The 26914-nt window shown below is 36.8% G+C and overlaps 2 protein-coding genes across 2 annotated transcripts; both read right to left on the bottom strand.

Annotated features, from left to right (window-relative positions):
* Positions 1–1652: 1652 nt before the first annotated feature.
* On the bottom strand, positions 1653–3527 carry LOC113058592 (transmembrane protein 160-like). The gene is made up of 4 exons (XM_026226624.1): positions 3253–3527; positions 2885–2909; positions 2442–2534; positions 1653–2357 (listed from the first exon to the last, which is right to left on the bottom strand). Exons 1-4 carry the CDS (start codon positions 3445–3447, stop codon positions 2056–2058), a joined length of 615 nt encoding a protein of 204 aa, XP_026082409.1. The 5' UTR covers positions 3448–3527; the 3' UTR covers positions 1653–2055.
* A 7357-nt stretch (positions 3528–10884) lies between these two features.
* On the bottom strand, positions 10885–26224 carry LOC113058594 (egl nine homolog 2-like). Its single transcript, XM_026226625.1, has 6 exons — positions 26002–26224; positions 24056–25366; positions 15047–15166; positions 14807–14943; positions 13026–13093; positions 10885–11772 (listed from the first exon to the last, which is right to left on the bottom strand). The coding sequence occupies exons 2-6, from the start codon at positions 25142–25144 to the stop codon at positions 11720–11722; spliced, it is 1467 nt and encodes a 488-aa protein (XP_026082410.1). The 5' UTR covers positions 25145–25366; positions 26002–26224; the 3' UTR covers positions 10885–11719.
* Positions 26225–26914: the final 690 nt, after the last annotated feature.

Below are 26914 nucleotides of genomic sequence, written 5' to 3' on the forward strand. Positions count from 1 at the left end.
CAACCGCCACTGTGACAAATCAACAACAACAAAATCTTTTGGATGACAATAATTCAAATATATAAAGAAATACATCAGCAGCCCTTTGAAGGTGTACGACAGAAGTGAATCGCCTCATGAAAGAGTCCCAGGTGCTAAACCTCACATGCATACAGATCAACACATCTGTCTGTTTATCCTCCCTCCAGAGACACCTGCCTTTGATATATGACTAGTTTTAACTTTTTACTATTTAACAACTTTTTGTCACTACAACTGTAATTAAATAAGCCGTATATTCATAGTAAGATTCAGCACAGAATATTTGAACCCAGTAAATTTGATTTGAAGGACAGTGGAAGAAGCTTATTCGAGTTAGAGATGTGTTATCCACTTAATAAACTCAAACAGAAATGCACTTAGTATGGAAGTCAATGGGGCAAGTTTTGCACAGCAATAAACATTAAAACATACCATTTTTAAATTAGAATCACAAACATTATGCCGCTTATTAAATCATTTACTAACATTGTCTGTGCAATTTCACATGGCTGTGTTTCATCGGTCTAAACCATATGGAAAATGTTGGTCATGACAGGAGTTTAAACGGCATTTAACAAAGTTAGCAAGCGTTTCCTTCAGTCTAGTGTCACGTCTAGACAATCAACGTTTAAACTTTCATGTGATTATATGTCAAACGTTTAGTGTTTATACGGCTGAAGCCTCTTGCACCAAAGTAATTGTAAATCTAAGTAAATCCACTGTACAGAAATCAAAAGTATTGAAAGCCACTTTCAGTAATTGAAATAAGGTTTAAATAAAATAGATGCACTTAAATTAAAACTAAAAATCTAAATGTAAATACGTTAAAGCTAAATAGAAATGTATATATAAAGCAAATTCATTTTTCTTTGTTTTCCCAAACTGAGGAATATAAAAACAATCATTCATCATCAGACAATAAAGAAAAAGAGAAATTGACAACAGTTTAATCTGTAAAGGATATTTTGGATGACACGTTTGAATTCTAGTCCAGCATGATTTGTGCATTTGCTTTAATAAACAGGAAAACAGCATTTAAACGAGAGTTGACTGCTTGGAAGTGTGTAGTGAATGACTGTATGAGCACACACACGACTGACTCTACATCATCTACATTACAGACTGCAAAACATAAAAAGGAATAACATCTATATTGGATAACAAAAGAAAAGATTTGCTGACAAATCTGTGGAGAGAAAGCATGGGGCTGAAGTGATTTTATTAAATAAGACTGACCTCTAGAGCTGACAATCTGAAGGGATCTGTGAGAGATTCACCTCAGAAAACTACGATGTAGAAGCCATGAATTATAAAAGCACACTTTACAATAAGGTTTAATTTCTTGCTTCTTGCACAGCCTTTATTATTCTTGATACATTTCTGCACATACAAAAACCTCTTTAAATGATATATTTCTAAATATATATTCAAATGTTAAAATATAAATGAGAAGACTCAAAATTGTTATGCATTTTAAATTACATTTATTTAGCAAAAATAAACAAACTCATTTATTAACAATGGTATTTATGTATGTGATATTCCTAAATTCAGTAAAAAAAAATAATAATAAATAATAATAATATTATAAATCATATATATATATATATATATATATATTATTGCTTTAGAAAATCAAACCTTATTGTAAAGCGATTTACCAAAAAAAAAAAAAAAAAAAACATTTCTGTATCACGTCACTAGATAAAAGTGAACATGACCATTTATAACAGCTGTATAATTAACTGGTTGCCTGATAAGTGCTAGTTTAAACATTAACTTTCATGTTCCAGCACCACAACCCCGGGTCCAACAAGAAAATATTACTATCATATACTAGGACCAATGTGAAGTTACAGCTGATGTTCAGGAGTATTAGAAACAAAAACTCACTCAACCTGATGAATCAAGTACTAGAGTAGTGCACAGTTATGTTGACCTGAGCCCAGCTTCACCTTCCCTCTTTAAACAGCTCGTGAACACAGATCTCTGGGTCAGTGAAAAGGCCATTTTAACTCAAAGTCTCCTCTCATCTCACTTGTCTTGGCCTTGTTCTTCAGCGGCGCGTCTCTCGCGTCGAGACCTGCACTCTGTGCACTCCCCGCCTTCATCTCCCCCGTGCTCTTCCTCATCCTCCTCATGAATGATCTCCAGCTCCAGGCGGCCGATGTAGAGCGATACGGCGCACAGCCAGAAGAGGGCGGCGGCGGACACCAGGCCCGCGTGGAGCAGCACGGTCACCCGCGAGAGGAGCATGATCCTCCTCAGAGTCAAGAGACTGGTCACGTACGACGCTCCGCCGAACGACACGCACACCCCGCCCAGGATGAAGAACACTGGGGGAGGAGAGGAACAAAACATTCAAACCAGGACTGTGATGGAAACATAAAAACCTACGGACGGAAGTTGAGAAAAGATACCATATCCAGCCTCTCGGCCCACATCACTCTGCGCAAACGCAATAACGCCGATTCCTGTGGATAGCAGACCGTTCCGGAACCAGGACAAAAACCCTGCAAACAAATAAATAAACATAAATACTGTTTGAGTGGAGCGCTTATTCACCTAGATGTAGAGTAGCTACCTAAAACAAATGCTCTTGCACCATTCACTCACCTTCATGTCGTTACAAAAATATTTAATTAAAAATATTTAACTCTAAATAGTGATTCATTCAAATATTGGATGGACTTGAGATTTTCACAGAAGACATCAGGTGACTAAAGAGGATTGTGTTCAAATATGGACTATTAATGGTACTTTTGTTTGTCATAAGAAAGCCAGTAATAGTTTGGAAGGACATTAGGGTGAGTAAATGATGAGAGGGATATCTATATGTCATTAATGCTGGAGATAACCTCACCTGTTTCATGAGACTTCCGCAGCATCTGGAAAACACAATCCATTAGTATGATCTGTCTGTCTACAAAGAGACCATGTGGTCGTTAATAAAGGGAAAATAAGCATATAGTACTATCATTACTGTTGTTATCATTGACATGTATTAGACCAGTGCAAATTCGACATTAACACTCCATGTCATAATATCTGTGCCATCGTAGAAACGCATTCAGTGGTTTACCAAGTGAATAAAACAGTTCATGGACACAGTAATCATTTAACACTAGCAGACACTATGAGAAATAGTGTAACTTTATATAAAAAGGAACATTAATGAATAAAGACCCATGCATTTAAAGCAGTAGCAGCCGAGAGGGAGTGTTTGTTTACCAGCGCATCAGCTTTATCTAGTTCAGTGATGTACTGTTGCTCCAGCGCTCGTGATTTGTTCAGCGGGGTTTTCTCCGCCGCGCGTCGCGCGCTCCCCCGGTGAAGTGCACGCGCTGCAGCCCTCAAATACTGCAGCACCGGCCGCCGCGCGACCTGAGCAAACCGCCTGCACGTTAACCAACTTAAGGAAGCCATTGCTTATGCTGAGGGACTCAACTGAAAACACGAGCTTGGCTTTACCCGACCTCTGAACTTCGACAACGCGAGCGAGATTTCTGTGGCGCCATCTATCGTTAACCTCCTCGTGTGTCGTTATAATGAGTTCGTATTTAATAACACTAATTAGTTTGTTTTTTTTGTTTTTTTTGACAATTCTTTGTCAAATACTATATTTTAAAATGCATACTGTTTTCAGCGTTTTAAAGTACAATCCTATAAAGATGCAAGTGACAATGTGTCCACAAGGTGACGCCAAAACACAACAAAAAATGACTTGCTTCGTCCCAATGTGACTAACGTTACTCCTTAAAAGTATGCACTGTTTTGGTGAAGAAAAGGGACACACTCCAGTAGGCAAGCTTTGGGATATACTACAAATATCCTCCTCATTTAATTTAATTTAATTTAACTTTCTACCATTTTGGAGAGAAATGAAGTAGCACATTGTTCTGCCAGCCGTGGGTCTTTATGCAGAGAACTCTGCTCATATTTAGTGCACATTTAAAAGTTATTGGCCAAACAGATGTTTATAAAAGTTCACATTGTTGCTGTAGATGAAATATCATAACACAGATAACATATATATATATATATATATATATATATATATATATATATATATATATATATATATATATATATATATATATATATATATACATATATATGATTATAATTAGTAACTCAAACCCCTTTATATAAACATCTCTTCTTAACCTCGGTCGCGCACATCTTCCATGTTTGTAGTTTTTAACGTTTTTATTCGTATTTGTAGTTCTGGATCATAGACATATGTTCTGGACCGACAAAGCGCAATGGATTGTGGTTAATATTATCCATCAGAGTATGCATGGAGTGTGCACTTCAAAAATCAGACTGAAATACTAGACCTTCCGGGGACTTCTCACATACTCTTTTCAACTATGCTTGGGGACACATTTTAATCTCACATACTATTTAGGATGGATAGTATGAACACTGAAAGCAGGGACAGTGTACATAACTTTATGAAAGCCCATTTCCACCACATAAAAACCACTGCTATGGTAGACTTAATCATAATTGTGACATAAGAAGTTATGACTCATTAAATTATTAGATAGTTTTTAGAAATACTAAGTCATTATGAGAGAGAAAAGTTAATAGCCCATGAGAGTCAAAACCTTGACATTTTGAATTATGTCATAATTATGACTTTTTATCTTTTTATGACTTAGTTTATAATGATTTTCACTTTAGCTCATAATAATGACATAGTAGCTTATAATTTAGACTTTCATGCGATATTTATGATTTACCAAAGCATTGTTTTTTTCTTACCATTACAACAAAAAGTAACTTCAAATTCAAAGTTACAGATTTATACAAAACAAAACAAAAGAAAAAATATATATAGGCTACTGTGTATAAAAAGGTATGAAAGTGTAAAGTGCATTTTTATTTTATTTTCATTTATTTAATGTATTATTAATGTATTATGTGTTATTTATTTATTTTTTGCAGGAAAATTGTATAAACTTGCAGAATGTTTTGTTAATTTAATAATTTCTGTTAATATGATGCATATTTGGATGCATACAGTAAATCACTTAAAATGTGTGATTAGGTAAAAATAATATCAAGCCAACGGAATTTATTTATAACAAAGAATACCAGAAGCACACTTGTAAAGCAAAACATTTCAAACATAACACATAAATAAGTTAATGTGGTTTCATGTCATGAACTGGTGACCCAAAACTCTAGTAAATCTAATAAAAAAATAATAATAAATCTAGACTGTAGCTGTATTTCTGAACACAGTGGCTAGTTCCTGCGTGGTCTTTGATGGTTATTAGCTTGTTTACCGATCCAGAAACCTGTTTGATCACCATAAGATTGTGTGACTAACCGATAGCAACTGCATATTTTAGTAGTTGTTGCAGAACTCTTTTTAAATATCACTGTACTGTACATACTGTACTGTAATGAGAGTATCATAAGAGAGTCATTCAGAGTATGCACTGCATGGGGTTGCATGTGTGTGTTTGAGTGGCCTCTTCCGGCCTGCCTCTCTCTCACTGCAGAGGTCTTTTGTCTTGATGTGATCCTCTGGGATTGTGGGTCACCACGCCTGAACAACCTGATGGTCAAATAGCGTGAGGAGCACAGAGAGGAAGGAGGGGGCTGCAGCAAAGACGGGACGGTGTGTGTATTTGTATGTATGTGTGTGAAGAATGCATTCGGGAAAGGGCCGCCTTTGATATAAAGAATGACTAAACTCGGGTTGTCACGCTATGATGCTGTTCCTCTTGTAGACTCCAGACACTTTCTTGTCAAGGCATGTTTCATTACGCCTGCCAATTAAGTGTTCATTAAGTGTGCATGTGGAGCATTTAAACAATGATCCACCCTACAGTCTACCAGAAACTCTGCTGTGAACATAAGGTAATCTTCAGTTAAATGGAAATAATATAACTGAAAAAAAAGGGACTTCTAAAGACACTTTTTTTTTACCTATTCAGTGCTTTATTTAATTCAATAATGTATACTTAAAATTTTCTTTTAGTGCTTTTCTCACCATATACTTCCTTTTTTTAAGCTAAGCTTTTGCACTTTTGTTGGACAGGAGAGTAAAGACTAAATTACTTTAATTATTATTATTATTATTATTATTTTATAATGGTAGTTGACAAAGATATGGAGATTAGGATTTCATGATAGAATTGAATTGGTTGCATTATTTATTTATTAGTATGCATTTTTTGTGTGTGTATTAATCTACAAGTATGGGAGAGCAGTGATAATAGCATCATTAAATGCTTAATAAATGCAACACAAATAATCATGTAATTCATAATGCAGTCACAGTGAGCATATCAGATACACTGTACCATTCGAAAATTAGTCACAGTTATTATTATTATTATTACATTTTAATTGTACTAATATTTTTCATATTTATTTTTACTGTCAACAAAGTATACACTGAATAATATAAAAAATTGTATATATATATATATATATATATATATATATATATATATATATATATATATATAAATAATAAACATAAATGTTTTAATTTTTTAATATTGTTGTGTAATATATATATATATATATATATATATATATATATATATATATATATATATATATATACACACACACACACACACACACACACACAAATATTAATTTTGATGTGTATACACTGAATTGTATTCCACTCAATTAGGTATAATGACTATTGACAAGACAAAGATGTTTGAGACAAATTAATATGCAAATAGCAAGTGAGCAAAACCCCCAAAGTATTATTATTTTGAGTGTAAAATATTTCTAAAATATGAAGATTTTAGATACTATCACAGTTTAAGAGAGCACTAAACAAACCGCTGCATTGATCTGAGAGAGACCCAAGAGCAAAGGACACACTCCCAAACACTGGAGATGATGAATGAGCGGGAGCTTCCACTCAATCAGTGCTCGGACCGGAGAAGGAAAAACACTTCCTGTTTGTCAACACATTCCAGGACTAATATCTCTCCTGCTGCTGAGGAGCGCAAGACGACGCTGATCTAGAAGCAGCTTCCCGTTTGAAAAGATCACAGCTCATCAACATCAACTGCTTCTCAACTTCATCAAGCCAGTGTACAAGTGTAAAGATCAAATGCTACTAGTATAGGTCACATGTGTGGCCCAGACACACATATACTGTCATTCTCAGTAATCATTCCCAGTTCAATGACTTGCTGCTGATTATAATCAACAGGATACTGAACTTACATTTTTAGATGGATATTTTCAGTATGTAATGCAAACAAACCTTTTAGAAAATCAGAATATCAACCACTTTAAATTTGTTTGAATCTAAATATTGCATTTATTTTAGAATAAAAAAAAATAAGCCCTAAAGCTGCAGTAGGTAACTTTTGTAAAAATGTATTTTTTTACATATTTGTTAAACCTGTCATTATGTCCTCACAGTAGAATATGAGACAGATAATCTGTGAAAAATCAAGCTCCTCTGGCTCCTCCCAGTGGTGCTATTGCCATTTGCAGAAAATACATCGCTCCCGGTAAAAAACAACCAATCAGAGCTGCGGTCCGAAACTTTGTTTGTGTTCAAAATGTAGAAAAATGTATATAATAAGCGAGTACACCATGAATCAATTTTCCAAACCGTGTTTTTAGCTTGTCCTGAATCACTAGGGTGCACCTATAATAAGTGTTTATATTCGGACTATTTTAGATTGCTTCGGGGGAACAGCGGCGGAGTAACCCAGTACCTCTGTGATTCTTCATAGACATGAACAGAGAGAAGTAGTTCCGTCTACGATGTTCTTCCGCAAGACGCAAGCAGTTCTGTTTATTAACCGCTAGAGCGTCAAAAGTTACCGACTGCAGCTTAATAATTAATAATAGACATTATTAGAAATTTTTGCAACTTCAACCTAAAATTCAACAGTAATAATGCACTTTTTTTTATTTGTAGCTTTATTTGTTATCCAATGCAACATTTATTTCATTTTATTTTGCTTTATTTTAGTTTTTGACCCACAAATATTGTTTAAACAAATAACTGTAATTTTTTATTCAATAATTCTTACTATTCGACCTAGAAAATGAGTTATTCTGAAGTATTAGGCAGAATAATGACCCAAATATAGCTATATCAAAGCTAAAGAGAAAAACACCACAGTGGTCAGCTGTACAAAATCGGACACATTTTAATTAAATACTGCAAAACTCAGAAACATGTTTTTGTTCTCAGTTTGATTCATTCGGTTTCATACTGTTACACAGCACAAAGCATTTTTTTTCCGTAGCTTCTCATTCACACATCACACATCATTTGATAAAGTGCTTTACTGTTTCACTTCCCAGGCCATCTATAGCACTCGAGCACAGAACGGCATGCTGGGAAATCTGCTCTGTGCTGTTGTGACTATGTTCAGAATAGCACGCTTCTCTCATACTGTTTCTGCAATACAGATTATGTATGCTGTGCATGCATACTATGCAAATGTTTGAGTGGAATACCTGGACGGCATGCAACATTTGCCAAAATGTGCAGTATTTGACCACAGCACCCACAATGCATTGTGCCCGACCTTCTTTTTCCAGAGAGACAAATGAATAGGAAGTAAAACCAGGTGCATCTGAATTATATTTATAAATATTAAAATATATATTTATTCATAATGTGAATATATTTATTTTAAGACATTATTACGCAAACCTGATCAAAAGAGCAAAAATGATAATGAGTTCATTTGATGACAATTTAACATTCTACTAAAATTCTTGCATACTCATTCTTTTAAAAGTTATAAGCCGTGCACAGTGCTCTATTCTGAACATAGCCATCTAGCCAAGCACATGATGGACTTGCAATGCCCTCTGGGAGATGTAGGCACAAGGGAAGTGCATGTGTGGACACCTGATACAATGAGGCTGTAATATGTTCCAGGTCACCTGTAAAAACTGTTGCCATAATTTGAGGAGAGCCCCATATCGATCTCTGTAGCTGTACAGCGCCCCTCTGAGGCAGGGAGGAGAAAAGTCAGCTCTCAGGTAAGTGCATCTTTATAGAAAGACCCTTTAAAGTCAGCATGCAGCAGTATCGGCCTAATGCACTAAATTAAAAAGGTCACCCTGTTTTGACATTTTGTTACATTTGCAAACTCTAGCTGTGAATTATGACCTGGAAACTGAGTGGTGAAATCACTTGAGCCACAGCTAGTCCTTGTCACTATTTTCTGGGCAAACATAGTTTTTTTCTATGCAAATCAGGATGAAAAATGTGCCAGATAGCACGTAACATAGCCATCTACGGGAAGCATTTATTAAAAAGGGATTTAAAAAGGGATTTTATTTCATCAAATGATGATGAAGAGCATTCAAATCGGGCATATATCCAGAGACGGCGCAGTCTGGAGCATTTTCAGCATTTTAAAGCGCTGATTCAGGTGAATGGATTGCAGCGGGGAAGCGATGCTGCAAAACATTTAGGCCTTAATTTAAGATTTATTTTATTTGGAACACATATAAAATTTGCGTTCATTTAGTTTACACAGTTTTAAACACAAACAAATTAATAAATGTAATGTGATGCATATTTGTCAGTCATAAATGAAACCGGTAAGAATCATGTAAAAACACATTGCATTGTTTATTATTAACTATTTGCATCTATTCGATCTTATCTTAACAAGTATATTAATAAAATGCATTTATTCAAATTGCTTAGGATCAGCATACACCTGTTTATTGCAAAAACTATTATATTTATTCAGTCAAAATATATGGTTAACATGGTTAAAACATGGCTAGGTTTAGAACAAGAAACTATTAAGTTAGTTCAAATTTATGAGATAGAAAGAAATAAGCCAGATTTGAATAATGCCTTAAACATCCAGAGCAGCTTGACCAATAACATGCAGGTATTGTACATAGTCGACCAATCGTGGGGCTGCGTGTGAGAAGGTGAGATCCAGAGGGAACAATCAAAGCTATGCAAATATGCGCACGTGTTTGTTTGTTCGATTGACTAGAAGCGTCTCTGCGCACAAATCCAAAAACAAACAAAAACAAAGTGCGCCACAATCCTTCAAGTCAAACGAACGAACATACACGTAAAAGCGATTCAAAAGCATAAGGAGCCGTCTGCTCTGCTCTCTATAGCTCTCATGAATGTATCACAACGATCAACCTGCACAGTACAAATAGCCAAAACCTGGATATTTTAGGCAATATTAAAATCCTGGCTGGGACGTGTCCCGTATGAACGGCGCATATGGTCACCCTACATAAATCTTATGTATTAAATATGTTTTATGTAATAAAATGTGTTTATTTTATGTATGACTGACAGTTATGCATCCCATTAAGTTGATTAGTTTATGTTAAAACCGTAATCCAAATAAATTTGGATTTTATATGCAATGCAATTTAGACCTACAGTTATAGTTAGGAATGTATAATATATCGGTGCCATATTGGGTATCTGCCGATATTAAATATTTTTTAATTAATCTGTATTTTGAATTTATTTGTATAGCTCATTTTCTGCATTATTATATTTAGTTTTCTTTGCTTCAACACTTGAAATTCTTAATAATTTGATAACTGTTGAATGTAATCATATTTCATACTGTACAAAATGTTGTGACGCCCAAATTTTACTTTTAGCATTAAAATGATTCAATTCAGTTTTTAGTGTTTTACATTTTTAATGTATGATCACAAAACAGTATATAATTTTAATATTTATATCCATTTATCGGTTATCAGCTTATAATTAGACAATTATTATCACTTTTCATTATCGGACAGAATTGTATTATCGGTGCATCAGTTTACAGTCCCAGCAAAGTAGACAAAATTGAGACGGGACTGTTCACAGGGGAAACAGCCTGGATGCATATATTAAAGTTAAATTAGTTTTTTATTTTAGGCATCGTCTTCAAAGCACAACTCTCCTGGAGCGAAACTACACAGAGAAAATACACCTAGATGTGAAGAACTGGCAAAGACAACTATCAAAAAACAGTGCAAAACTACATCCTATGTTATCGGCCCTAAAGTCTGCTGCAAACTGAGAAACCATGGCGAGCGAATTGCTTTCCAGGCTACCGGATTTGCGTAATTCCTGCAGCAAAGCATTGCGTGAAAACTTACGCCATCAGAGGGCGCTGTTCTTTGCAAATGAATTCACCCTAAATGTTTCCTAGTGCTCAGGCTCAATTGTAAGGGATTGTGTCCACTGAAGCATTGGTGTATAATGTGATTGTTGGTTATTTTGTCAGTTTCCATGATCTAGCTGAGCTTTGGCGTAAGTCAGATCTCTGTGTTAAGCTGGTTACACATTCATGGGGCTAAACAGGAAATGACAAAGGCCACTGGAAAATCTCATCTACCCACTTACACACAGAGGTGTAGCGTAGGCTGATTTTAGAAACTGTAATTCTTATTAAATACAGTTATACGTCAAAATACTAAAGTAACGCATGTTTGTTTGTGACGTTTCTGCTGTAGAAAAGATGGCCAATCCTGCTAGGGTTTCAGAGTCATGGCCATCGAGTCTGAGATATATCGGTTTATGCTGTTCATTTAAAGACAGTCCCGATCAAATCAAACGTTTTGTTGGATGTTCGAGGCCACAGAAAGAGACGTGATTGTTGGGCCGTTTGCATCTCCTCTTGAAAACGGCGCCACACACATCGACGGGACACATTTCACTCGTGTTCACTCGTATACTGATTCAGGTCTTGCTGCTCTGAGTGACGGGCACTTTAACTCCTTTCTGTCCAGTAGCTGTGAAGGACAGAGAGAGAGAAGATATTTAAAGATGGACAGAAGGCAAATTCAAGTCAGACAACTAAAGACAGATTTGAACAGGCTGAGAACCAGCTGTCAACGTTTACTCAGCATAACATTGACACTAAAATAGACAGAAACAGAAATGTTTAAATAAATGTATTTCATACTTTTCTGGACCTTGACCATTAAAGTTACTTGGCAGTCTATGGGACAGTCACAAGCCTCCCGGTTTTCATCCAAAATATCTTAAAGGGGACCTATTATGCAAATGTTTTTGAAGAAGATGCTCCCTCAACTCTACCGAAATTCATTTATATCTACACGAATCATTTACACTGCTTTGTGGATGAGGGTTAGTATAAAGCAGTTTTCCCACAATAGTTTCTCCTCAAAGATGGAACAGTTCCAACTGTTCGTGATCCAGCTACACCTCCAGAAAAAGTACGTATCACACGTGAGTTTTCCAAAATGCCTTTCTGACGACCTTCATGGTTCTCTGTAAGGCTAATGTTGCTAAAGCTACCACTGTCTGTCTGTTTTCACTGACGCTGCCTTCACGTGCTACCAGAATGAGCGTGAATAGGAAACTGGGAGTTAAAATTGTATATGAAAGCAATGTGAAGTTGACCGCTGGAATTAATCATAATCACAAGTGGGGCTTGTAAAATTTGTAGTAGCATGCAATGGCACCATGAGTTATTTTTTATCATGCCGTGCTCCCATCTGTGTTATTCATAAAGTGCTTTTTTTTTTGCATAGTACAACAGATGACTGATTTTTAAACCGAGTGTGTTTTCTGTAAAGATAACTGGCTTGTACTAACAGTGGAGTGTTTATTGATGGGTTCTTGAGCTCTTGAAGCTCCGCCCTCTTCCCCGGAGCACCAGCTCATTTGCATTTAAAGGGGAAGACATGAAAATGATGTGTTTTGGCTCATACCCTAAAAGTGGCAATTTTAACAAGCTATAAAAATTGATCTGTAAAATATTTTGAGTTAAAACTTCACATAGACACTCTGGGGACATCAGAGACTTATTTGACATCTTGTGAAAGGGGCATAATAGGTCCCCTTTAAACTGTGTTCTGAAGACGAACAAAACTCATCCGGTTTTGGAACGACATGGGGGTAAAGTGATTAATGACAAAATTTTCATTTTGGGGTGGAGTATCCCTTCAAGGCAAACTGAAAACATGTAGTGAGAAAACAGCCTAAGCCACAAGTTTCTTTTAAAAGGTCTGAAACTCACCCAGTCTGTACTTCTCCTTAGCTTCAGCCCGCTCTTTTGCATCAAAGTACCAAACGGTGATGGCGTAGCTGTGGGAAGAGAAAGATTCATTCAGTCAGACAGTATGATGATCAAATATGGATCTGATTATCCCTAGGAAGTGGTTTAGCAACTGTGATAGGGAGTTTTTTTTTTTTTTACATGCCCTTATTGTATAGTTTGTAGGCTCTAGTGTTAGTGTTATCTGAATGCACCGGGGGTCTGAGAGTAACGCTGTTTCAATTCTCTGTATGTATGTGCTGTACATGTGGAAGAATTGACAATAGAGCAGACCTGACTTGACTTGACTGGTGTCTGAGATGTGTAGATTCATTGTGTGCATAAAGCACAGATAGGGTTAATGCTAGTAAAGCGACTCGTTTGTTTATTCCTGGCTCTCTCCTACCGGCACGAGTGCACAAACTGAAACAACGGCCTCTTGCAAGCAGGAAGCACGCACTTCCTGTGCCCCACCTCGCCCCCCAGCTGTGATGGGGCTTGAAACACCACGACCCTCATCCTAAATGTAGATAGTAATGTAAAATGTTTTTGATTGTTTTACTAGGAAGGGATGAGCCAAAAATACAGAGTTTAATTTGTTTCATCAAACTCATTTCAACACAGACCCTCTTCCCGAGGAAGAGCAGCTGCAGGTGCGGCATTTAAAGAGCTCAACCAAATCAAACCGTAGTGTTCACAGCGCTACGAGAACAATGGCAGTGGATGAGGTGTGTGTGTGTGTGTGTGTTTGGATAGATCAACATCCAATAGATGAGAGGTTATGAGAAATGTAGGACTGCAGTTTTTACCACATGACATTAAACAGCCTGAAATAACCTTTCCCTTTCATAAAAACAGATTGTTTTTGTCATTGGTGGTGTTTAAATAGAAACAATAATAAATTAGTTTTTATCATTAAGAATTTCATTTTACTGAATTATGAGATACCGTTATGATAAAAGGATAGTTGTTCCACCCTGAAATTATTACATAATTACAAATTCTCCAAAATAAACAAAATGTAATCATACATTAAAAATGTCATCACTACAGAAAAGGTTCGTACAAGTCATTGTAACAGCATATATTGTAACAGTTATCATTAATTGAAGCTAAAACTAAAACCATTATTAATCATTTTTAAATATAAATATTAGTTGAAAAACTTAAACAAAAATTGGCAACTAACTGAAAAAAGCACCAAAGTACTAAAACTGAAATAAAAATATATATTACAATACAGATGATAAATAGAAGAATTTTGATTCATAAATTAAAAATATGATAATCACAGAAGAGGTGTGTTCAAGACATTGTATCAGTGTAGTAACTAAAACCATTATTAATCTTATTTTATTGTAAAAAAAAAAAAAAAAATATATATATATATATATATATATATAAAAAAAAAATAATAATAATAATAAAAAAATGAACAATTTACGGCAATTAACTGACATAAGTTTCAATACTACCACCATTAAATATAAATACTAAATATAATAGTAATAAAAAATACTTTATAAAACAAAGCTAATACTCAAATTTATATTAAAAACAGAAATATGAAAAAACAAAAGGTAATTCATTATATGAATATATTTAATATATTTAAATCTAAAACATATGACTAAAACAGTGCATAAATAATACTTAAATAGCACCGCATTGTGCGTATGAATTGGATTTTTGTAATGTATTTTTGAAGCCCCCTGGCTCTATGTGAGTGACTGTAGCAGTGTGAACAGTGTGTGTGGACTCACCGAGTGGCAAAAGCTGGTTTCACCTCATGTGGGTTCCGGCGATCTGACCAGAAAATGAGCAGACGGTCAAAGAAAGGCTCGATGTTGGCTACAACATTACGACCTTCAGGGAAGATCTGCAATAGACCTCCATGAACCTGGATAAACAGATCAAAAACAAATGGAAGAAATGGATAAGAGACGACTCCCCTCCTCACTTATCAAGCACAAGAAAGAGTAAACGCAGGGTGCATCCCAAACCTTAGCATCCCAGTCCTTGTTCAGATAGTAGATGCAGGTTATGCAGCGTCCGTCGCCGTTCGGATTGTCCACATGTCGCACATATCCTGCTCCATTTCCAGGATAACATGCAACCATGGCCTGGTTTTGCAGAAGAGAGGGAGGTTTTAGGATGATTAACAATCAAATGAACACATTTCGTGACCCTGTTCATGAAGGGGCCAGATATTAAGATCTGTTCTGGCTGCTATGGCCATATTATGCTAATGTGCTAAATGCTACAAGAACACCTAGTTAGATAGAGTATGTCTGCCTGACCGCACACAGACCGCCGTTATCATCCAGTGCGGTTTATAACCACGAGCATGTGGCTCATAGTCTGATATGATAAATGACATACCAAACGCTCATGGTAAGGTGAAATAATAAACACAAGGTTATTTCATAACAGACGCCTGACAGCTTAAAATAAACATTTCTGTTAGGGTTAATGATTAACTCTGCTGTTTTTGTGTCTAGATCTCTTCTTCTTATAAAAAAATAAATAAAAAAAGCCATACTAAGATAATTAAATACACTGTTTATATGGGCAACATCAGTCTGAGTTGTCTTTTCTATTCATATTATTAGTAGTTGTATTTGCTTTACTCTACTAAGGAGTGTTCTTTCTCTATTGAATGTCTAATTAATGCACATAAGTTTGTCACGAGATGAGCTAGAACAGGAAATCGAAGCGTGAGACAGGAACATGTATAATGTCAGCGTTCTTAGAAATGCATCTGGAGGGACATAGTTAGACACCTTAAATGGACGTGTGTGTTGAATGTGCATTATGACTGGATGGGGTCAAAGCATCCGGATTCGGTGAAGGTATAAATGTTGAGTTGGGGTTGTCACACACTGCAGCTTTTCTTGCAAGAAAAAAAAATAAATCTTCAAAAGACTTTTGTCTCATACCTTTATTGAAATAGAAAGTTGCCACAATAGACTGTTCAGGGGGGAATGGGTCAACAAAGCACCTAGAGCATAAGGCTTGGCATAGAGCTCAGTTTTGGCACGGTTTCTGCTCTGGCTGATATTAGGCGTTCCTGGGCTGGATGATGGTGGAGATGTTAAAAGGGGTCTGTTTCGGCAGGATTGTGAGGCATCAGGGTGCTCTGTGAGCTGCGGCTCTGAGATATGGTCAGAGAGAGACACTCTCCTAACCCTTATCTCAGGCTTTATCACTGGATCACAGCATAGTGGTAACGTGTGTCACATGGGTTAAACGGCAGCACTTGGGCAGACAGTGGCACATCAGCCCACCTCTCTTTCACAGCCGGCATGTGCTACGGCAAAAGGTCTGTTTGAAGATCAGCAGAAGTGATTGTGCACTATTCTCTTAAAGGGACAGTTCACCCAAAATGAAAATTCTGTCATCATCTGCTGACTGTCTTGTCGTTCCAAACCTGTTTGACTTTCTTTCTTCTGCGGAGCATCCACGGTTTTAGCGACCATTGCATCGATAAGTACGAGTTAACATGTTTCACATAAGAAAGAAAATCAAACAACTGGGGAGGACAGAAGTGTTTGTCATGATAACAGAAATGTTACGTTTTCAGAAAGTTACGTTTTTCTTCGTTTCTTTCTTCTTCTTTTTTTGCACAGGAGTGCAATGGCCAAGGTTCAATCTACATCTACATTGCTAAACCAACACCCCCCCCCCCCCATGTGAATATGCGGAGTATGACTGCTTTAAACTAACATTGCCAACCAAATCTTTCACTTTCACTGTCAACATAATGCATTAAACACGGCCCCATTCGTTAACATTGGTTAATGAATTAACTAGTATTAACTAGCAATGAGAGATACATATGTTACAGTATTAAAATATTAATCTTTGATAACATTAGTTACTAACTTCAACCATTCATTGTTAGTTCATGTTAGCGCAGATGCATTAAATAATATTAACAGGTAACTTTTGATTTTAATTATGTGTTAGTAAACATAATTAATTGCATAAAAGGCTTATTCATCAGATTACACATTTCTAAATAAGTTTCTAAATCTGACGAGCACAGATAACAGTCTGGAGCTGCTTTGACTGGATCTGTACTTGGCTTCTCTCATAACTAGATTAGAGGACTTCACCTTCTCTGGCAGACCGAAGGCTTTTCACAGGAAGCCAAATATGACACCCAAACTGAACAGAGAAAAGCTCAATTATCCAGTTAGAAAGAACAAAAAAGTTGGCACACACACACACAGCTAAAAGGCTCATTGCAAGTTATCAATGTCTTTACAGCCAACACACTCACCCAAGTAAAGATTCTCAAGTAAAGATTTGGGAAATCTGATCTATTCTAGTCAAATGGTTCACGCAATGCCAGATAATCCATGACGAATAGTCTGTCAAATATAAGTGATGCTGTGACCATGTCATTAATGAGCTATTTTATATTCTTTGGTTGTTTTCTTTGGATGTTATATGGTTTTTATGGTTAACATGCGCAGTTCCTTAAAACCACATTGTTTTGATCATGGAAGAACCTTTCAAGCCTTGATAGTCAGATGGATATTGAGCACAGGTTGTGCTGAGATAAGAGTGTTAACCTGATGATGAGAGTGCACAGGATTAGTAGGACATGAGGGTTAGATAAGGACACACACACAGAGAGAGAAACATCAGGACTACAAAAAAACTAATTCAGAGTAGAAGAAAAGTGGAATTTAACTTTGAACTAATTGACGTTTAATGCAGTTTTATTTATTGGCATTTTTACACCACACCATTAGTTTTGTAACTTCAAATCAAATCAATAACATGCATCATTTAAGTTTCTCATTTATGATGCTTCATTATATTGTCCCACAGAAATTGAAAAAAAACGAATTACATTTTTTTTATGAAGGATTTATAAATTCCTCCTGCTTACCATTGAAACAGTGTTCCTTTAATATATCTTTATATTTAATATGGCCCATAATAATTTTTGTACATGTGTAGAGTATATGTGTAACCTTGTGAAAAAGTAGTGCACTTAACTGCATTGAATGTGCACTTCAAATCAAAAATAGATTTTTTAAAACAACTATATTTGTAGATGATAAATTCCATCATCATCACTGCATATGTGTAACTAATTAGTGAAATAGTGTCATAGTGACATACAGCCAAGTATAGTGACCCATACTCAGAATTCATGCTCTGCATTTAACCCATCCGAAGTGCGCACACACAGCAGTGAACACACACACACACACACACACACACACACACACACACACACACCCCGTGAACACACACCTGGAGCAGTGGGCAGCCAGTTATGCCAGTTAGCTAATTGCATTTTATAGAAAGTTGAATCCATGCAATTAACATGCAGTTAGGGTGCATTATGTTCAGTTCAGTTCACACATATGTTTATTCTTTTAAAAGTATATTATGTCTGTGAACTTTTTAAAAAGTATGCTTCTTTTTTAAAAGTGTACTTCTTTATCACCATCTTGGTGGATTATCTAAGACGTTTATATGAACCACAATACGGCAGCTGTCAAATTCAGATTTCTAGAAACCAGAATATTGAATGAATCAATGGGTTGAAAGGTATTCTTACATAATCAAAATACGAACAAATCCTTCTTATTATGCACATGCCATTTTTAGAAACCACTTGCTTCATCTAGAACCCAAAATGTCCTAAATATTTCCATCTATGTCACTGGGTTGTGGTCGGAAACGTTGGAATATTTGTCCAGTCGAAACTGTCTCCCGTTCAATCCCACAGTACACCACTGAACTTCTTCACTGCAGAGGAAAAGACTGAGTTGAAGCGTTGAGATACTCGATTTCCTCTCTACACCTTTCTACTATTGTATATCCTAATCTAATCATCCCTGAAAAAGACTAAGTATTTTAAGTCTTTTAAGCGTACGAATGCAAATAAAGTAATGCTTGTGATGTTTTGTTTGGCGTGTTCCTCTCTCTCTGGGAGGGGCGTGTGAAGTCTGCCATGTGGCTGATGCTGGTACTCACTGTTCCCTCCTTTTTATCCTTTTCCCTGCCACGTCTTCCCAAAATCAAACGGTTTCTATGCATACTAGAATGAAACCAGGACCTTTCTCTGAAAGCACTGGATTAGAGAGAAAGCAGCACCCACGCTCATTCTCCTGCAGCATACAACGTGCTACGTGTCTTGGGTAATGGTGGGAAATATTTTGGCTGGCTCAAAAGTAACGGGTCTGATAAGGCTCGGAAGAGGAGACGGAGAGGAAAAAAGAGAACTAATGGGAGGGTTGATTAAGGACAATCAGCGCATTTTACAATAGACAATTTACATAGCCTTGATTTAACCGGTTCAACATATTTCTATAATCAAATAGCGCTATCAGCACTCCAAAATTATCTAAATATTAGGCTTTCAACAACTAATTAATAATGAAAATGAAAACAGTAGACGATGTGGCATTCAAATAAACAGCAACACACTGATAACCATCAGCCTTTGATAAACACCCGACAATTCAAGTGAACTGTGTTTACAGGCGTTCTTAAGATCACTTGGGCTTTATCCGGTTTTGATATCAAACCTAAACAAACATGTAGACAATGAATTAGCTGCTAGAATGAAGATTGTATTCGAAGTTTCGGCTTGAAAGATATTTGTGCCAGCTGTGACCTCTACACAATTAAGGCATTTATTGTAATCTAAAATATTGTGACGTTATCGAGCATAAATACTGCAAGACTGTAAACACCCTCGTTGATTAGATGACCTTGTGCTTGGGGTTTATATGTATAGTTAACACATTACTAGTGCACAAAATGTACACTATATATTTACATATTTAGTTTTTATATCCATGTTTGAAGGATAATGACAATGTGGAAATAGCTTGGTCTATTTACGCAACCGGGACAGTAAGATTTATTAAATGAAATGAATCGTTTTATTAAGCACGGACTGAATCAGCAGTGACAATAAAGACTTTTAATATAATGGTTGCTGAAAATTCAGCTTTGCCGCCACGTTATAATGTTTATAGTAGGTACTAGAGTTACTAGATACTAGAGTTGCATCGTACTTCCCCGTGTCTAATTTAGTCTGCATAAGACATAAGATTGGTGACGAGGATGCTGAACGCCAGTACACAGAATTGATGAAGGATGTCCATGGTAAACACTCACATTTCCAAGCCCCTTCCTCCCCTGCCCGGGAGAGTTAGTGGTGGCAACTGGCAAGTCTAAACTGATTTGACCTTATCCAAGTCAATTACAATCGTTACTCAGATTGAGGCTGTAAGTGAACAAGCAAAGAGTATCGCAGGGGACCAGGCTATATCTGTGCAAGCCATATAGTCACAATCCAATATTGCTGCAGGTCAGAGGTGACATAAATGCATTAGAATGCATTTGTAGAAAATGTAAAAGTTGCCAGAAAATGGGACATTTTGCCCATGTGTGTCGATCGACTGAAAACACGTTCAGTGCATGAGATCCAACAGCCTGAGTACTGTTCTTTACATGCATGACAAGCAACAACAATTAAGATTGCTTGCCCTGTTTCCACAACAGCTTCTGACACTGTAGAGGTTGAGTTGATCCGTCTCCAGCCTATATCACGGTAACTTTAATTCTGTGCCTCTTCAGACACCTTTAGACACATAACACACTAACTTGCACCAATCCTTGCATTGGGTTGTTTACCTCTCACTGTGTCTAGAGATACTGCGGTTTCCAAAAGAGGGGTAATTAATAAAAACTGATGTGTCTCCCTGGGTTTCCCTGATCGTTGTCACGCAAAAGAAAATGGGTGGCATCTGCTTGTATCAATTTAGAGAACCCAATTAAGCTATCATGACTGAGAGTTATCTATTGCAACTACCACATATGAGTTGCTCTAACTACTCACTGCGCATACCATACATATCTTGCTCCTGTATCCTTACATCATTAGTGTTAGTGATGCCTGCACATGAGGGGCACCAGGGCATCATATGCTGTTAGCAGCGGCTACATGATCTATACTGGTGGCAGCAGATGGATGACTCGGTCGCACGTGTTATCTCCTCTTGTCAACTGTGTCAAGTGTCAGACAAAACCGCAGAAAGTACACCCTGCCCCACTGCAGCCTGACTGAACAGAAGACTCGTGCCTCTCCTCCCTCAATCGCTCTAATGAAAGAGCTGCAGTGGACATGCTGACACCGTCTGAAAATTCATAAAAAGGTCACGCAGATCAGGTTTCTAATGGCAACAGCAATGGACGGGCTGTGATTACAACAGGCATGTCCACATGGTCCTGAGCTGCATTCACAAAACTCCCGCAGCCATAAAAATGACTGCGTATTCAGATACAGAGACTCAATGCATTGACGCTACACTAGTAGTCGGAATATTTAAGATTAAGAATGATTCAGGTTTTCTTATGCTCACTCGTCATTCATTTGATCAAAAATACAGTAAGACTAATATAATAGTATAAAAACTGAAGTATAATTTAAAATAACTATTTTATATTTTGACGTTTTAAAATATATTTTTTCCTGCAAAGTTGAATTTTCGGCATCATTGCCACATGATCCTTCAGCTAATTTGGTGCTCCGTTATTATCAATTATTATTAGTGCTAAGTAAAAAAAATATTCTTATTATTTTCATCTTTGAAAACCATTGTTTCTGCTTAATATTTTTTAGGATTTTTTTTTTTTTTTTGATGAATAATAAGTAAAAAAAAAAAAGTATTAAATGCGGTTACTTTTTTAACATAATGTGTTTACTGTCACATTCTTTTGTTTAATTTAATTTAATGCATCCTTGTTGGATAAAATACATAATTTCAATAAAACTTTTGAATGATAGTGTAGCATGGTTTCTTCAAAAATATTAACCAGCAGAGCTGTTTTCAATATTGATACAAAGAAATGTTTCTTGAGCAGTAAATTATGATTTCATTAAATGATTAAAATGATTTCTGAAGGATCATGTGGCCGATGCTTTGCATCACATGGATAAATTGCATTTTAAAATATATATTCAAATAACAAACAGTTATTTTTTAATAAACTTCCACAATATTGCCATTTAACTGTATTTTGCATTAAATAAATGCTAGCTTGGTGAGCATTAGGGACTTTACATTCATGTCCGACAGAACCGATGCTGCACTTTGAGCACATACAGGTCAGAAAGTCTCAATTTCAACCTGACCAAAAATGTAATTCTCATTTTCAGATCCAGGGTTTGTTTTTGCGATTTTTATCTGATAAGCTCTGATACGTCTCACGTGTACAATAAGGATACTGTATATACAAGCGTGGACACACACACACCTTACACGCAAGCAATGCACTTTAGTGGCAGTAAGAATATGTTGTTTGTATATGGGCTAGAGATAGAGACTGAGAGAGGAGTCTTCAAAGCCAGAGAAACACTGATCTGGGATCAGATAAGACTGCATTTCTCAGACTGCAAGTTGAGAACAGTGGAACAGTGAGAAACACAACAGACAGTCAATATCTTGTCTGATACACTCAACCGCAACTTCCTGAATGCAGTTTTGCACCACTGACAGTGTGTGCCAGTTTTAGCCCTAAAGTAATAGCTAAGCTAGCATCTACTGAAACATACTGAATAAAGGGGAAAGTTGTCACACATAATGTTGGCTAGGTCTCTGGAAGAAAAAAAGCGAGGTAAAATTGGTGAATTTTCAGTTAAATTTTGTACTTCAAAAGATTTCCATTGACCATTGTCAATAGTGTAGTGACAGACAAAGTAAAACTCACACAAAATCGTTTTCAGATCAAGCAGCTTTCTGTTGGTCGACGCAGTGAATTTGTGTGAAAAACCTGATATGAAACGTTGTGTGGGGAACTTCTTCCCCCTTAAAATAAATTTCAGATTACATTGATTGCTATTGAAATGACTGGATACTGCCTGCAAAATTTTATTATTAACAGTAAATGTGACCGCAACTTAGGTTACGTTCACGCCTTAGGGCGCAATCATTTTTTGGTGAAGCTGTTCACATTGTTGTTTTAAATGTGGCCAATATCAGATTTCAAGTGTGAACAGATCATGGTTCTGAATTGCGCAAGAGAACAATACAAAGTGGGATTGTTGTATGTACTTATGAGTTCTGACGATTGAGTGCACTTCCACTGACTACCATTCACAACTGTCTTGATAACTTTGGGTACGTAAAATCGTCAAATTGACGGCCATCAGTGCAGAATCGTGACGATTCGGGTAAGATTTTAGATCTAAAATGGAAATTTGGTCATCATTGACTCATGATGATGAGTCATGTTGCTCCAAACCTGCATGTGTTTCTTTTTTCTTTTGAACAAATAATAAGACATTTGAAGAATGTTTGTAGCCAACGTAGCCATTGACTGGGAACTATGGAAGTTAATGGCTACCAGCAACTGTTCGGTTACCAACATTCTTCAAAATATCTTCTTTTGTGTTCCACAGAAGGGAGAAATTCTTTCAGGTTTGGAACAACATAGGGTTAGTAAATAATAAAACAAAATTCATTTTTTGGTGAACTATCCCTTTAACAAGAATGTTTTCATCTCTTTTAGATGCTCGCTTTTTACCATTGTTTGCTGAAAAGCCTGTTTTATGGTTAGTCATTTATAGTTATGGATAGTTTCATTGTGACAACTTACCCAATATAGTTTGTAAATAAACTATATCTTATTTATATCAATAATAGTTGAAATAGTGTAAAATGTGACAGGTATTAAGTGTCACCATACTGGTCCAAACAAAAATAATATTTCACCCAAAAATTATAATTCTGTCATCACTTCCTCAACCCTCATGTAATTTCTAACCTCTGTGACTTTCTTTATACTGCTAGAAGGCATATTTTTTAATATCAACACATTTTTTACAGTTTTGTTACACCATTGACTTTCAGAATATCTTCGTTTATGTTCCACAGAAAAAAGAAAGCTATAGTTTCGGAGCGACATGAGTAAATGCAAACAGAATTGTAATTTTTAAGCACAGATATGCCACCTCATCGCCTCTCGCTCACCTTGGTGCGGCCATTTATGACATAATTCCCCAGCTGTCCATTGGCCGCACTGCGCATGATGGCCTCATCAAAGTGGGCCATGAGGGTCCCGATGTTCTCGCAGCCCGGCTCGTTGCCTTCGACCCAGGCTATCTGGTCTCCCCGGATGTTCTTAGATGGGATGTTTTTTTGGCTGACCAACTGGCCTCCTCTAAACTTCCCGCTGTGATTTAGAGTCTCCACTTCCTCCAGAACCTTACTGCCCAGTCGATCGCCCAAGAAGCCATCTTTGACACAGATGCCATAAAACTTCATACAAGGAACTATGTACTGCTGAGCCATGTGCTCTGGAGACCATTCTGCACTGGTGGCCACCACGGGCGGCGTGGACCGCACCTCGGCCTGTCCAGGGGACGCATGGTTCCCTGTAACTTTGTGCCCATTGTGATGGACCCAACTGGGGGATGACAAGGAGCTGGGAACGCCACCATTTTTGTGTTGGCAATTGGTTGTAAGGGGTGTAACAGCCCATGTGCTTTTACTAGAGTCTGTTTTGGAGTCCGTTTCAAGCCTCCTCCTTTTGCATTCAAGTGGAGGGTGGGGTCCATGGGACGTTTCTGAAGAACCGCTAGATCCAGTTCCCGTTGTGGGTAAACCACCATGGGCCCCGAAGTCTCTGTTTTCCTCATCTTTTCTCCTCTGGTGGAGGAGTTGTCTGAATCGCACATCTCCACAAGGCTTCTTCAAAGGCCTGTCCCCATTACCCGTGAAGCCCCCATTGGGGGTCTCCACTAGTCTATTTAGATGTAAACACCCACTTTGCGTCTGCGCAGGCGCATCATGATAACTTTCTTCTGCTGTAGGTGAAGGGGATACCATTCCTCCGCCATTATACAAAGGCAAGCCGCTCTTGGACTCCTCCAAAAGCTTGATCCCGGGTCCAGATGTAGACGCATGTCCTGCCAGCAGCTCCTCTGCTGTGGTGGCGTTCAGAACCATTGAACTCACCGCGTGGGACTCACAACAGCCACTGGCGACTCTCTCTTGCGGTGAACAGATCCTCTGGCGTCCGTGTGTGTTTAAAAGGTCCGTGTTTTGCAGTCTCTCCATGTCATGTCGTCTGCTCCTGGATGCGCACGTAGCTCACGTCCAATCCTCATTTTCTGCAGAATGGGCTCTGCTCATGTCTGCCGGGCGGCGCTGTTATCACGGAGCTCCTCGGTAAACTTTCCCAGCACACCATAAATACGGTCCTTTTCTTCGGTTATTACAGAATTAACGATTAACTATTTTCCATGGCTCTTTATTTCCTGGACAAGGGTTTATGAGCGTCTAAAGACAGAGTCACATCGGTTAAGTCACTTAAACATTGTGAAACTAACGCACATCTGCAACAACGCACATACTCTCTGTCATTTTAATAACGTCATGTAGGCTAGATGATATGTAGTGTAATGAAACAACAACAATAAACTTTTGGCTGATAATGAAAGAAATAACATTTTCTTCAGAAAAAAGTCCAGACCGTCATAAACCTAACTGACATACGATAAAACAATCAATTAAAAAATTACGCGTAGCCTATACTGAAAATTAACAAATATTAAAAGAATTTGCCTATATTGAATTCATATGAGATAGGCCTGTAGATAAAATATGAATACAACTTGTGCAATAAAATATATTTGTAGATGCATATATTTTTAATATAGAACAGCTTAATGCATAACTATATTTTAACAAAAAATAATGGTATACGTGTAATGAAACAAAATTAAACCATTGAAATGTTCCGGAACCAAATCCATTATTTAAAGACATAATGCTGTTAATATTTAGGCTAATTGTATAATGATATGCATCATGGTAAACTGGTAATATTACTTGTCTGTTTATAAAGTTAAATCAAAATCTTAACTACGAGGAGAGAAATATTGCGGTATTTGGCTTAAGTTACAGCTACTTACCTTTATACGGTACACCCGCTAGAAAAGACCAGCAGCGATTATAAAGAATTTCCAGTGTTTTCTCGCCCATTTCAGATGGTACAAAATAAATAAAACAACGTTTGAACACAGGCAACACTGTGATTTCTGTCCCTACAATCTTTTGATGAACAAAGAGTAAGTACGCTTCGTTTCAGATAAAACAATATGCGGGTGGTGAAATTACATATCCTACTATGGCAAGACTTAGCTCATTAATATTAATCTGACATGCTCTTGAAGCGTCCAATCAAGCAACCTCATTAATATTAACGAGCCCGGTTTTACCCATAGTAGGATTAGTAACCTCACTTCCGGGTGTGACGACGCCCCTCCCTCCTCTTCTCTCTCTCCATGAGCGGCTCTGTCACTTACACGTGCGCACCTTCGCATCACGTGACCCTAAACGCCACAATAACAACAGCGGCGCATCAGAATCAGAACGTCACGTAAAATGTAGACATAAGTATGAAATAATTTGTTCAAATCTCTCTCTCTCTCTCTCTCTCTCTCTATATATAAATGTATTCTACCATTCTGTTACATGAAGGTAACAGTAAAACTGTACTGAAAACATTTAATAATGTCTTCATCATTTATTTTTTGTGACTTTCATTATGACTTTTATGTATATATTTTATTGCCCCCGCCCCCCCGCCAAAAATAAATAAATAAAATAAATAATAATAATAATAATATATTTATTATATAATAAATATAACTATGAATGGTATAATATAAATGATAAATGATCTGTATTTATAATCTAAATAAATAATCTCAAATAATATTCAATTTAATATAAACATTCATTTAATTTAAAACAACATATTTTTATTATTTTATTTTGGACATTTTTTGGTCTAATTATTATTTCACACACACAAACACACAC

This window comes from Carassius auratus, chromosome 40, assembly GCF_003368295.1.
Source record: "Carassius auratus strain Wakin chromosome 40, ASM336829v1, whole genome shotgun sequence".
Taxonomy (NCBI): Eukaryota; Metazoa; Chordata; class Actinopteri; order Cypriniformes; family Cyprinidae; genus Carassius; species Carassius auratus.

Excerpts from the sequence above, each read along its gene's own strand:
- LOC113058592 (XM_026226624.1), bottom strand. The coding sequence starts at position 3,447 with ATGGCTTCCTTAAGTTGGTTAACGTGCAGGCGGTTTGCTCAGGTCGCG. Across the intron at positions 2,535-2,884 it reads GCGGAAGTCTCATGAAACAG|GGTTTTTGTCCTGGTTCCGG; the intron begins GTGAGGTTATCT and ends ATTTGTTTGCAG. Across the intron at positions 2,358-2,441 it reads GGGCCGAGAGGCTGGATATG|TGTTCTTCATCCTGGGCGGG; the intron begins GTATCTTTTCTC and ends CTCCTCCCCCAG.
- LOC113058594 (XM_026226625.1), bottom strand. The coding sequence starts at position 25,144 with ATGGAGAGACTGCAAAACACGGACCTTTTAAACACACACGGACGCCAG. Across the intron at positions 14,944-15,046 it reads ACAAGGACTGGGATGCTAAG|GTTCATGGAGGTCTATTGCA; the intron begins GTTTGGGATGCA and ends CTGTTTATCCAG. Across the intron at positions 11,773-13,025 it reads TAAGGAGAAGTACAGACTGG|CTACTGGACAGAAAGGAGTT; the intron begins GTGAGTTTCAGA and ends TGTCCTTCACAG.